Genomic DNA, 14,018 nt, shown 5'->3' with positions numbered 1-14,018 from the left:
TGGGGTGGCTGGGATCGAATTCCACCTAGTATTCCAGCCACGACAAGTTTACCTATGGTGAAGCGTCCATCTCATGCCCGAGAATAGGGGTCACCACGTCCGGGGGTTAGGGTAACGGAGGGTAAACGGGTGTACCTTAGCTGTAGGGGACACATTCCACTGGGAAGGTGGTGGTGGCTCAGGAAACTGAGCACGAACACAGGGGATCGGACAGCTGACTGGGAAAGACTAAGTAAAGACACGTGCCAGACGATCACGGGTTCTCAGGGAGGAGTGAATGTATGTTGGGATAGGTGATGGGAATCCGAAGAAGAGATTTATGTGTGTATGTGGGGGTCGGAAAACATCTGCCCAACTGGTGTGTTGATCGCGTTTAGCAGGTGGTGGCAGGATGCCGGGGGTGGGATCGGTTGGGATCAGAGTGAGGACTTCTGTGCGATCCCAAATCCCCCAAACACCATCAACGCCACAGAGCTCATCTCATACACCAGGAAGACCCCGCCCAGAACCCCGCCGGTACAGACGACTGTAGATAGGTGTCCCACCACCAGGGGTCCAGGGAGTGTTAAGCCCCACTGACAAAGTTTTGTTTCAGAACGTGCACTACTCCGTGGCATCCGTGATCCTGAACCTGACTGAAGTCCACCTGCCTCTGTGATGCCCGAAGAAGACGGAGAAGCTTTATGAAGCTCTGTTAAAAGTGATGTTTCAGGAGTTTTATGAACTGGACTATGGAAATGTAGATAAAGAACAGCTTTATGATCTGAATGTTGGGAATAGTGTGGGGTCCGGGAGGCAGAGAAGAGGGACCTGGAACAATGTAGCTACAGCGTTCAGTACAGGAACGGGATCTTGTTAATAGTATGGACGATGGAAACTCCAGATGCAGATCACTGGGTTAAAGAACCAACTGCGTAAGATTCTAGGGGAAGAGAATACAGTGGTGGGTTCAGAGCTTCATGAGGGCCAGGCAATGACCGTTCATTTAAAGGAGGTCATTGCGGAGCTGGAGATGCACGCTAAAACTGTTAATGATTTGATACGGGAGGACAGGAACGCCTCGGAGCAGGCTGCACGGAATGAGGTGTGCGTGCTGTTTGGAGCGTGGTTGCTGGGTGAGGGCCGCAGCAACCTACAGGACCTAAGGCAAGGTCGCATCCCTTCATGGATAAGCAACAAGCATCTCGCCGCACTGCACCCATATAGCAATTCGTTGAGCACGTGCCAGCTTCGTTTAGCCTCTGAAACCTATCCTCTCCCTGTAGATTGCGGGCGGTCCAACCATACAGTGATGGGAATTATAGTAAGGATGTCGGTAATGGGTGGGTCATCCCGGCCAGCACCGTATACAGGGTTGAGAATATTGGGGTCATTCATGGAGGAGTGCATGTTCGTTTTAAAGCGGTCCCGCCGTACATCATAAAGTGGGAGCATGCTATGACAGGCACTGACCTCTCCGGATGCCAGAGCCGGGGTGCACACATAATACTGTGTCCCCAGCACTTGACTGCTTTTGCCCGATCAGAATGTGGGTTTGCTTCTGCAGGCACGGAACTTATCAATTGCACCATGGAAGTGATGGCACCAGATCATGTACTTCCACAGGTAGCATACGTGGGGAGTGGGACATACTGTATCACCACAAGTGCGCTCCGCTACCAATACAGCCAGGACATGTGGTGTCCGGTGAGTGACAGCAGTTTTTGTTTCAAACCCAAGGCGGAGGTTCAAGTGGCACAAGAGCGAATTACTCCCATTCCCGAACCCTCGACCATTCACCTCACTGTAAACAACACCTTCACACATTTCTAGGACTATGTGGAACATTTCGGGTACCCGATTCCTTTTCTGCTGGAACACCTCACTGAGTTAATAAAGGCTGTTGAGCTCTCCCAGAAACATTTTTACACTTTAGAGCAAAAGACAGTGGAGATGGGGGAGGAGATCAAGGGGATTGTCTCACCACCGTGGTGGGACATCAGTCTGAGTGTAGAGATTCCTCCCTGGATTCACATTTGTTCCCATGCATTAGTCATTATACAATTGTTGCTTGTAAGCTATTTGTTGTACACCAGCTGCAGGCGACGGAGCCAGATGCTCCGAACGCAGTGGCAAGGGATGTTAGATCGACTCAGAGGGGTGTAATTGTTGATGATGGTTTCTGTTGTGTATGGAGAAAGAGTCAGACAGAACACTGTGAGCACAAAGTAAAGTGTGACCGTAGTCTTTTATTGTAGGTCTCCAGAGTGCCTCTCCAACCTGTGAAGCCTTCCTAAATACCTGTGTTCCCAAGGGATTATGGGATCCCTTGGGACTCCAGGGGATGAGCTCTCTGTCGGCTGTACAGAGTAAATACAAGTCCACATATATAACAACACTCTCCCTCAAAGTCAATAGTGTAACTATTTACAATGTGAGTCGATCTGGGGCCCTTCTTGCCCTGGTTGATCGTCTCGTTGCGAAAGCTGGCGTTGTTGAATCATTTGTTGGGCCCTCGCTGGGCTGCTGTGCAGCTGGCCTTGCTGGGCTGTCTGGTGTGTTGGGCCCTGCAGGGCTGCTGTGGATGATGGGTTCTGCTTCGTGGTCAACCGTGGTGCCAGTTGCCACTGCTGTGTATGTTGGGAGATCAAAAAAGGTAGGGTCCAAGGTGGGTTGCTCAGGATAGTCCGTGAATCTGAGTTTGATTTTGTTCAAGTGTTTCTGGTGAATGAGTCCATTTGAAAGTTTGACCCAAAACACCCTGCTCCCCTCCTTGGTCACGACAGTGCCGGGAAGCCACTTGGGACCTTGTCCATAATTTAATACAAATACAGGATCATTGAATTCAATCTCGCATGACACATTTGCGCTATCATGGTATGCACTTTGTTGAAGCCACCTGCTCTCTAACTGTTCATGTAGATCAGGGTGAACTAACGAGAGCCTTGTCTTAAGTGCTCTTTTCATGAGCAGTTCAGCAGGTGGGATCCCAGTGAGTGAGTGGGGTCTCGTGCGGTAGCTAGGCGATAGGGATAGGCGAGTCTGCAGTGAGCCTTCAGTTACCCTCTTCAAGCCTTGCTTGATGGTTTGCACTGCTCTCTCTGCCTGGCCATTGGACGCTGGTTTAAATGTGGCAGATGTGACATGTTTGATCACGTTACGGGTCATGAATTCTTTGAACTCAGCACTGGTAAAACATGGCCCGTTGTCGCTCACCAGGACATTGGGTAAGCTGTGTGTGGCAAACATGGCCCGCAGGCTTTCAGTAGTGGCAGTGGACGTGCTAACCGACATTGTCTCACATTCAATCCACTTGGAATACGCATCTACAACCACAAAGAATATTTTACCCAAGAACAGGCCTGCATAGTCGATGTGTATCCTAGAACATGGTTTGGAGGGACAAGACCATAAACTTTGCGGCGCCTCCCTGGGTACATTGTTTAACTGTGAGCATGTGTTACATCTGTGAACGTAGGACTCTAAGTGCGCATCGATACCGGGCCACCACAAATGAGATCTGGCTATCGCTTTCATCATTACGATGCCTGGGTGGGTACTGTGGAGGTCATTGATAAAGGTGTTTCTGCCCTTCTTGGGGACCACTACTCGATTGCCCCACAGAAGGCAGTCTGCCTTGATAAACATTTCATCTTTGCGCCACTGGAACGGCTTTATCTCTCCTGCATTTCCACTGGGACACTGGACCAGCTCCCGTGAAGCACACAGCTTTTGACTAGAGATAATAAGGGGTCCTGGCTTGTCCAGGTTTTGATCTGCCGGGCAGTGACGGGTGGTTGCTCACTCTCAAGTGCTCCCATAACCATGGCTAGATCTATGGGCCACGCCATTTCCATCCCCGTGGTGGGCAATGGCAGCCTACTGAGAGCATCGGCGCAGTTACCTGTGCCTGGCCTGTGGCGGATGGCGCAGTTGTATGCGGACAATGTGAGCGCCCATCTCTGGATGCGGGCCGATGCGTTGGTATTTATCCCTTTACTCTCGGAAAACAGGGATATAAGTGGCTTATAGTCAGTTTGCAATTCGAATTTTAGCCCAAACAGCTATTGATGCATTCTCTTTACCCCATAGACACATGCTAACGTTTCTTTTTCAATCATGCTGTAGGCTCTCTCAGCCTTAGACAGACTCCTGGATGCATAAGCAACCGGTTGCAGTTTCCCGAAATCATTAGCTTGTTGCAATACACACCCGGCGCCATATGGCGACGCATCGCATGCTAGAACCAAACGCTTACATGGATCATACAACACAAGCAATTTGTTTGAGCATAACAATTTTCTCGCTTTTACAAAGGCATTTTCTTGGCTTTTGCCGCAAACCCATTCACTCCCTTTTCATAGTAAGACATGTAGTGGTTCTAGCAGTGTGCTGAGACCCGGTAAGAAGTTACCAAAGTAGTTCAAGAGTCCCAGAAACGACCGCAGCTCCATCACGTTCTGTGGCCTCGGTGCGTTCTCGATTGCCTCCGTCTTCACGTTGGTGGGCCTGATGCCGTCCGCCACAATCCTCCTTCCCAAGAACTCCACTTCAGGTCCCAGGAAATCGCACTTTGAGCGTTTTAACCTGAGCCCCACGCGGTTGAGCCAACTAAGAACCTTCTCCAGGTTCTGCAGGTGCTAGAATGTGTTACGACCTGTGACCAAGATGTCACCCTGGAAGACCACGGTGTGTGGGACCAACTTCAGTAAACCTTCCATATTTCTCTGGAATAACGCCGCCGCTGATCGGATTCCAAATGGGCATCTGTTATAAACAAAAAGACCTTTGTGCGTGTTGATGCAGGTGAGGGCCTTCGATGATTCCTCCAGTTCCTGCGTCATGTAGGCTGAAGTCAGATCCAGCTTCGTGAATGTCTTTCCTCCCATCAGCATTGCAAAGAGGTCGTCGGCCTTTGGTAGTGGGTATTGATCCTGCAGGGAGAAACGATTGATAGTTACTTTGTAATCACCACTGATCTGATGGTGCCGTCTCCCTTGAGGACTAGGATAATAGGACTGGCCCTCTCGGTGAACTCGATCGGTGAAATGATGCCCTCTCATTGCAGTCGGTCTAGCTCGATCTCTACCCTTTCTCTCATCATGTACGGTACTGCTCTCATCTTGTGATGGATGGGTCGCGCCCCCAGAATTAGGTGGATCTGCACTTTTGCTCCTTGGAATTTCCCGATGCCTGGTTCGAACAGCGAAGGAAATTTGTTTAAGACCTGGGCACACAGAGTGTCATCAGCGGGCGATAGCGCTCGGACGTCGTCCCAGTACCAGCGTATCTTTCCCAACCAGCTCCTGCCGAGCAGCGTGTGCATTGTTCCATCATAGGAGACCTTTATGGTAGCACTGCCGATTACAGGAATCAGTTCTTTCATGTAAGTTCTTAGTTTTGTGCGAACTGGAGTTAAGACTGGCCTTGAGGCCTTGTTGCACCAAAATTTCTAGAAAGTCTTTTTGCCCATGATGGACTGGCTCGCGCCTGTGTCCAACTCCATTGACACCGGGGGAGTCCATTTAGTTCAACATTCAGCATTATCGGGGACAATTCGTGGTGAATGTGTGCACCCCATATACCTCTGCCTCCTCGATCTGAGGCTCTGGTTTGTCGTGATCCTCCATGGATCTGTCCTCCTCTGCAACATAGTGGTTTGCAGGTTTAACAGGGTTTGCAGCTTGCCTGCACACTCGTTGGAGGTGTCCCATTGTTCCACAGCCCTTGCAAACATACTCTTTGAATCGGCATGAATGGAAATGATGATCACCCCCGCAGCGCCAACAAGGTGTTAATGGCCTAGCATTCATCACCCTTGATGGTGGACTCTGAGTCATCTGCGGACGTGCAGCTGCAGGTATGTGTGACCTGCCCTGTACATTATGATTCGAAAACAACATCACTTTGTTCACAGTACTTGTAGCAGCACTTGTGTGCTGAGAGATTTGCTTCGTATTGTCACTGGTGGCAATGAATGCCTGGGCTATCGCTATGGCCTTACTCAAGGTTGGGGTCTCTACAGTCAAAAGTTTGCGAAGTATAGTTTCTTGGCCAATGCCAAGTACGAAAAAGTCTCTGAGCATGTGCTCCAAATGTCCTTCAAATTCGCAATGTCCTGCAAGGCGTCTTAGCTCGGCGACATAACTTGCCACTTCCTGGCCTTCAGAACTTTTGTAGGTGTAGAACCGGCACCTCGCCATCAGAACGCTTTCCTTCAGGTTCAAATGCTCTCGGACCAGTGTGCACAAATTGTCTTACAATTTCTCCGTGGGTTTCGCTGGAGAGAGCAGTTTCTTCGTGAGGCCATACGTTGGTGCCCCACAGACGGTGAGGAGGATCGCCCTTCATTTGGCAGCGCTCTCTTCCCCATCTAGCTCATTGGTCACAAAGTATTGGTCAAGTCACTCCACAAAAGTTTCCCAATCATCTCCCTCCGAGAATTTCTCCAGAATGCCTACTGTTCTCTGCATCTTTGGGTTCGCTATCTGTATCTCGTCGCCAGTTATTGTGTATGGAGAAAGAGTCAGACTGAACACTGTGAGCTCAAAGTAAAGTGTGACCATAGTCTTTTATTGTAGGTCTCCAGAGTGCCTCTCAAACTGTGCTCCTTAAATACCTATGCTCCCAAGGGATTGTGGGATCCCTTGGAACTCCAGGGGATGAGCCCTCTGGTGGCTGTACAGAGTAAATACAAGTCCACATATATAACTGTTTCTCCCTGCCAAAACTTGGAATGTACCAAAGTTCTGTAAGCAAGTATATTATATTCTGGTTATAGTTTCACACTCTGTATTGCGCGATGTGCGCTGTTGTAGTTTTTGTAATATGTCACCACCTGTCAATGCTGTACTGTGTGATGTGCAAGGTGATTATTTTTGTTTTGGTAACATTTTGTGGATCTTATGTGTGAAGAAGTCGTTTTCTTATGTTTTGACTCTGTAGAAGGGAACTGTGACACGCTGTAAGAGGTATAGTTCTGGGGTTTTAAAACGTAAAATCAGGGGAACAGCTTCACTTGTGGGAGACTTTGGCCTTTGCTCTCTCATTAAGTGATGCTTTATGGAAAGAAAAAGCATCAAATGGGAGACTGAAGAGATCGCAAAGTCTCTGTTTAAAGAATGGACTCAGTCGAGAATATTTTGTGGACTTTATGAGATTTTTTCAATGAGGGTACTTTCCCTGTGATGGGGTCACCCTGTGTAGATACGTGAAAAGGCTGGTTTGTTAAAACTCCAGAGTCCGCATGGCAGTTGGCTGTGACAAAGAATTGTCAGTCATCCAGAATGTACGGGCTCGCCCTATCAAAAGGAAAGGGGCTCAGATATCTGAGGCATGCATAAACTATTGGAAAACACTCTAATATGCAAAGGCACTTCTCACCTCCATCTCAGAAGAGAAGCAGAACAATGGACCCACTAGCCTGGCCAGACCAAGAGGGGCCAGTTCTTCCCTACGCAAAAGCCGAGAGATGTCCTGGACCCAGGGCCATCAGTCCAATACACATGGGTCTGATGGCCCATCACCGACAAAGCACCGGAGTACTTCGAAGCAAAAGGATTTCAAAGATTGGCGGGAGAGAGAGATAAGGGCAGCAGGACTCCTTGAAAGATAGACTCTTTTCCAACAAGCTCTAGCATTCTGGAGCGTTCCCTCTCTCTCTCTTGCTCCACCAAGACCGACGTGACAAGAAGAAGGACCAGCTGAGCGATCGAGAGCAACCGGTGAGCATGGTCACGAGTGTGCCAAGCTGGTAACCAGAGCACCAGGTGAGCTGTGTGAGGTGTACAGGGCTCAGAGTTTTCTTGGAAGTGAAGCTTCTTCGGGCTATTCTGGGGAGGGAGCTTCATGCGACTGGGGAATTCGCTGGTAGGGGGAGTTGGACTCCACCGTAGCAACAAGGAAATTACTGCATGTCACCAGTCCTCAGTGTTGTACTGTATGTTGTTTTAACCTGGATCGTATTCTCCACAGAGACAGCGATTTCGCTTAGTAGTGCATGTTTTCGCCAGTGTATGTTAGACCAAATAAATAAGTGTGATTTTTCACCGAAGCATTCCTGTCCGTGACTTATTCCATTTACACTCTGAATAATAATCCTCGGGTATAGAATTCTCGTAAGGCGATTCGAACTGTCCATCTAGCCATTGGGCTAGGATCAAAACCGTTTACAAGTGCTGGGCCCTGGAACATTGTGGATGAAAGTGAGGGTACGGGGCCCGGAAGAGCCGAGGGCCCAGAGGCAGCACAGGCCAGCCCACACTGCGATATGTGCGCACACTAGGTCAGTGCAGCAGAGCAGATCTCCAGTTGTCCTGGTTCAACCCTTGCCACTGGATAAAAGCCTAGCTCTGTCGGCCCGTGTGATGGCTGATATGTAACGGTCACTACACGTTAAAAAAATCCACACGCAGGCATCTTCCACCCCCTCAACTGGAGTTCAGGATTGGAGCATCGGGTCCTTCATTGAAGCATCTGTGAACTCATGTGGAAGCAAGTCATCCTCGTTCGAGGGACCGCCTATGCTGATGATAATAATAATTCTAGCTCATTTATCCAGCAAGATCTTGCAGCCCCTCCCCCAATCACAACACCTAATTGGTTCTTGAATAATTCCAGGAGATTTTTTCTGTGTTACCCTACCCAGAGGTCCATTCCACATGTTGATAGACTCGGTTGAAAAATTTCCTGAAAAAAGGCCTAAAATTGCTTTTCGCATGTTTGAATCTCTGATCCTTTGTCTTACTGTCAGAGTTTAATTGAATGATCTTTCTAGATTCACCTCCTCAATAACATTTACTGTGTTCACACGGCAGCTACCAGTCTCAGAACAGTGGCTGAAGTATGGGTTCCAGCCCGTCAGTGACCTTGAACTTCTCCTGCTCTGTAATATTGTGTTACACGTGGCAAGAGTTCCTCCCAAGCAGTTGAAACGTAAATGGTTACAGTGGATGGGTGTCAACGTCAAAACTCTGTAACCATTTAAATTAACTCTAGTTACTCTACAACGTTTCCAGGAGCTCCAAGGGAAGAGAGGTGTATGTTATGAACATAGTTTCATGTCACAGTGGATCTACATTTCATGTGGTGTCAAACTGAATTGCTGTGAGGCTATCCCCTCCAGGGAGCCCCACTGATTCCCTCCAAGGTCAGATCCGACCCTGGCTCCAGACTTACACTACATATTTAGCCCTGGTGGGACACATGAACCACTTTGCAACAGTGCCAATAGTGCAATGTCAATGTGCCATTTTATATCACGATGACCTTCCTTTAGTTCTCGCTTTGAAAAAGAAAGACTTGCATTTATATAGCGCCTTTCACAACCACCGAACGTCTCAAAGTGCTTTACAGCCAATGAAGTATTTTTGGAGTGTAGTCACTGTTGTAATGTGGGAAACGCGGCAGCCAACTTGCGCATAGCAAACTCTCACAAACAGCAATGTGATAATGACCAGATAATCTGTTTTCATTATGTTGATTGAGGGATAAATATTGGCCAGGACACCGGGGATAACTCCCTTGCTCTTCTTCGAAATAGTGCCATGGGATCTTTTCCGTCCACCTGCGAGGGTAGAAGGGACCTCGGTTTAATGTCTCATCCAAAAGACAGCACCTCCGACAGTGCAGCACTCCCTCAGCACTGCCCTGGAGTGTCAGCCCAGATTTATGTGCTCAAGTTCCTGGAGTGGGACTTGAATCCACAAACTTTTGACTCAGAGGCGAGTGTGCTACCCACTGAGCCTCAGCTGACACTGCACTGAAAGACTGAAATGCCTACATTACTCTATCTTTCCTCATAACTGAGTTATCTAACATGAATGGTCAGTTTTGTGGCTTTTCTCTGTACAGCTTCCATGGTCCGAATCTCTCCCTTGTGTCTCGGTGGCCAGAAATGGATGCAATATTCTCAACGTGGATTGACCAGTGTATAAATTCCTCTGACTTATACTCCACTATCTTAGCTACCATTAAACGTTCCATTTGCTCTTTTGGATGTGATGACCACAGTCTACTAATATCTTTACAACTCTTTCAACTTCACCCTTATCACTAATATCTCTACAACTCTTTCAATGTCACCCTTATCTGTTTTTATACCGCTCATGAAGTACTTATGTTGTCCATTTTTTCCTATGTGAAATATTTTACGCTTGTCTGAATTTCATTTAATCTACCATGTACATATTTTACCTAACTCATTTGGTCGGCCCCTGATTTCCTCCTCAGATGTAATTGCTCCCGCCACCACTTTGATGTTGTCTGTGAATTTGAAAACTTCGCATCGAGCTGAATTCAAGACACTAATGTAAATTAAAAAACAATAAGGTCACAACACCAATCCTTTCAGCACTTCCTCTGCTCCAACATAATACCCCCAACAAATACCTACCGTCTAACCTTCAACCACTGCCTTATCCATTCCCAAGTTTTACCCTTTGTCAATAACAGATGTCACCCACGATCAGCTCAAGTAACAGGCTTTCGTGCAGAAATTGATCAAAGCCTAGTTGAGAGCCTAGGTGTTCTTTACATTGTAGGATGTTTACTTTCAATGTCACTTCCTGCACAAAATCAAGGTCAGGCAGGATCTCCTCCCCCCCACCCCGCCCCTGGTGAATCCATGTTGGCTGCTGTTTACTAAGTTATCATACAAATAATCCTCAAATTTACTCTGAATATTGAGTTCCATAATTTCATCTGGTATGGATTTGAGTCTGTAGTTTCCTGGCGCTGTTTTGTTGGCCATTTTGAAAGTGGGCACCATTTTCTACTCATCAGTATCCTTTGTATTGCCAATGCTTTCAGAGACACAAGATACAATGGCAAGCTGAAACTAACGGCGGCACAATCTTACAGGGTTTATTATGCACACAGCATCCTTGATAAAAATGTGTGTTCTGATTATTGTTGCTTCATTGAGAATAGTACTGATCCCAACAGCTTGTGGACTATATTGCATCAGTGAAGACATTACTACACATTGAAATTGTCAATATAAGTATCCTACCTTTTCTTGGTACTGACGGCGCGATGAATCCAAAGACTGGATCAGGGCAGTCGCATGACCAATAAACATGGCATAGCAGGTAGCACCCACTATCATGCTGAGCATTGTTAGCCAGATGTCTGACATGCTTTCTGGAGCTTGGCGACCATACCCGATGCAGAGCATGTGGCTCATTGCCTTAAACAGTGCAAACGAATAGAGCTCACTCCAGGAATCATTCTGTTGTATAAAGCAGAAGAAAAAGTAAAATCAACAAAGTATTTAAAAACATTAGTTAAGTACATTTTGTTTCCTATCCTATATTTATCTGCCCACCTCTGCCTTTGTTTGAACTTTGAACATTTGAAAATTAAAAGCAGACCAATTTTAAAGAAGGCATTGGGATTTGAGTCCGACATATTGTAACGATTTCAATCTTTGGGGGTTGTGGGGCAATGGGACAGGAGGTTACCGGCAAGGACAAGAGGCAGGAGAAAAGGGTCAAGAGTAAGAAGGCAATGAGGACGGCCACGAGGAGTAAGCAAAAGCTTGAAGAAGGGTATTATATACAATTAGATATGAACAGATAAATAGCATTTGTTTTGTAATTCAATGCATTTTTAGATTTGAAAATAACCATATATTGCAATATATTTCTATTAAGCATTTTATATATAGTGACACCTCCTGTGCTTACAGAACAGTCATGTCATACGGTTTACATCCTGCCTAGGTCTCACACATGGTCGATAATCTTGTACTGTAAAGTGTGCATACTTACCATTATACTTAACTTTCAGTTGTCCAGAAGCCATGTGATGCAGACTACTACAGCTCCACTTGCTTCATCAGTTTGGCCCGATCCCCTCCGACTCACTGATGAGGCCATCCACCCGCTTTACACCACGGCCCGAGAGAATTTCTATCCCCATACTTAATTTTCAATCCAAGTTGGAAATGACCCTAAAAGTTCTGCTTTACGCAAACATCCCAATGGTTTAATATTTAGTGGATATCAATACTTTTAATAAAACATCACTTCAAAAAAGCTTTTTGAGAGTTATGCGCAGCGACAGTGAAATAAATAGTAAATGTTTTTAAGATGGCCTCACAAGTGAACTCTAAGTCATTTTTATGCCCATTTACCACTAGTGACACTTTGTGCAGTTTTAATCCCAGCTTGTAAATTCCAATGTATGTTCAACACGGCAGTGAGCATTTTATGCAAGTGGATTAAAAACTTCAGTTGAGTCAATTGCTGGGAAGGTGACAGGCGCAGTTCCAATTAAATTAAATCATGTTGAATATTCATCAAACTCTATGAGGACTGTAAGGCAGATTGGGGAATGTTAATGTTGCTGATAGAATGATTCAGTTTGTCTTTTTTTTTAAATCACCTGAAAGAATTTACAATAGGAAATGAGTGTGCACAGCATACTGATGTGCGCGGATGCATCGTGTACTAACAGCGATGATTTTCTACGATACTTCTGCTATGTGCATACGTCCCCTTTGCATCAAGTTTAATTGATGTATTATTCTGACTGGGCATGTTGGAAATGGATGCAAATGCGACATTTATACAGAGTGAATGATTTTTCTTTTACAATTACATCCACTTGAATGTATTAAGGATGGGAGAACCCACAGGACAAAAAGCACCGCATGTGATTGAATACTCTGCAACCTGTAACAATTCTATCCAATCTATGAAATGGGATTGAAAAATCTGTATGAAAGGGGGGGGGGGGGGAATGACAATTGGAGACAGAAGTGAGGAAAAATAGCTTTTTTCTTTCTTGGGTACAGGTACACTTCTACTTCTAGTCGAAAGCTTTCATTATAATCCGAGTGAGTAATTTTAAGTAATGATAAACTAATGATAACTCAAAATATATTCAATCCGTTTTACTTGCAATTCTTGAAATAGCATGGAAGTCCTAGATAGCGAATCTGCTTTCCTGAGATGAGAGGGTTGTGTTATGAGGAGAGATTTGGTAGAATGGGCCTATACTCACTGGAGTTTAGAAGAATGAAAGGTGATCTCATTGAAACATGTAAAATTTTGAGGGGGATTGACAGGGTAGATGCTGAGAGGATGTTTCCCTTGGCTGGAGAGTCTAGAACTAGGGGGTCACAGTCTCAGGATAAGGGGTCAGCTATTTAAGACTGAGATGAGGAGGAATTCTTTCATTCAGAGGGTTGTGAATCTTTGGAATTCTCTTCTCCAAAGGGCTATGGATGCTCAGTCGTTGAGTATGTTCAAAGCTGAAATTGACAGATATTTGGAGTCTAGGGGAATCAAGGGATATGGGGATTGGGCGGGAAAGTGGAGTTAAGGTTGATGATCATCCATGATCTTATTGAATGGCAGAGCAGGCTCGAAGGGCCATATGGCCTACTCCTGCTCCTATTTCTTATGTTCTTATTTATACTCTGCCCAATATTTATTTCCAATGAGGTCAAGAGAAACGAATATCGGGTGGCGTGCAATATGAGTTGTTGACTGGCAATTGCCCATTTTGTGTTAGTGCCCAAATTGAATTTCACCCCCATGTATCACACATAGTGAATAAAAACAAATGCCTTGAAATTAGACTCTTTGAACTAGATATTTAAACTTTTAATGCAGTTCTATGAGTCCATGGTCCTACCCATGTGCATAATGAGACAGCGTACTACTATGAAGTGATTTTGGCCTTTGACCGATCATTGAATCAGATTGATTATGCTTCAGTAAAGCACCTTGACACATTCTCCTACATTAAAGGCACTATATCAATGCACGCTGGTGTTGTTGAACTGTCATAAATGTTAACCAGCAAGCACTATTAAGGCAAGATTATACTGGATTTTTCTATCTGATCACCAATCCACTGAATCTGTGAGTGGCTCTAATGTCAGCTCTCAAAACTATCATGCTGTGACTGTTTCTGTAGGACTATGACCAGTACTGTTGTCACTGCTAGTCAATGCTTAGTCCTGCCAGAATGCCAAGATGTGGGTTTGGAACTAGAGATCAAATTAACATGTGCTCATTGTGCCTGAA

At 45.9% G+C, this 14,018-nt stretch overlaps 1 protein-coding gene across 1 annotated transcript in view; it reads right to left on the bottom strand.

Moving 5' to 3' along the window:
• Positions 1-14,018, bottom strand: part of hcn2b (hyperpolarization activated cyclic nucleotide-gated potassium channel 2b) — a 229,524-nt gene that overhangs the window by 76,422 nt on the left and 139,084 nt on the right. The window contains exon 4 of the mRNA XM_070860816.1: positions 10,991-11,209. Within this exon, the coding sequence (XP_070716917.1) occupies positions 10,991-11,209 (219 nt within the window). The remainder of the gene's footprint in view (positions 1-10,990; positions 11,210-14,018) is intronic.

The sequence above is a fragment of the Pristiophorus japonicus genome, chromosome 18 (genome assembly GCF_044704955.1).
Source record: "Pristiophorus japonicus isolate sPriJap1 chromosome 18, sPriJap1.hap1, whole genome shotgun sequence".
NCBI lineage: Eukaryota > Metazoa > Chordata > Chondrichthyes > Pristiophoridae > Pristiophorus > Pristiophorus japonicus.
This window is presented reverse-complemented; position numbering and strand designations above follow the sequence as displayed.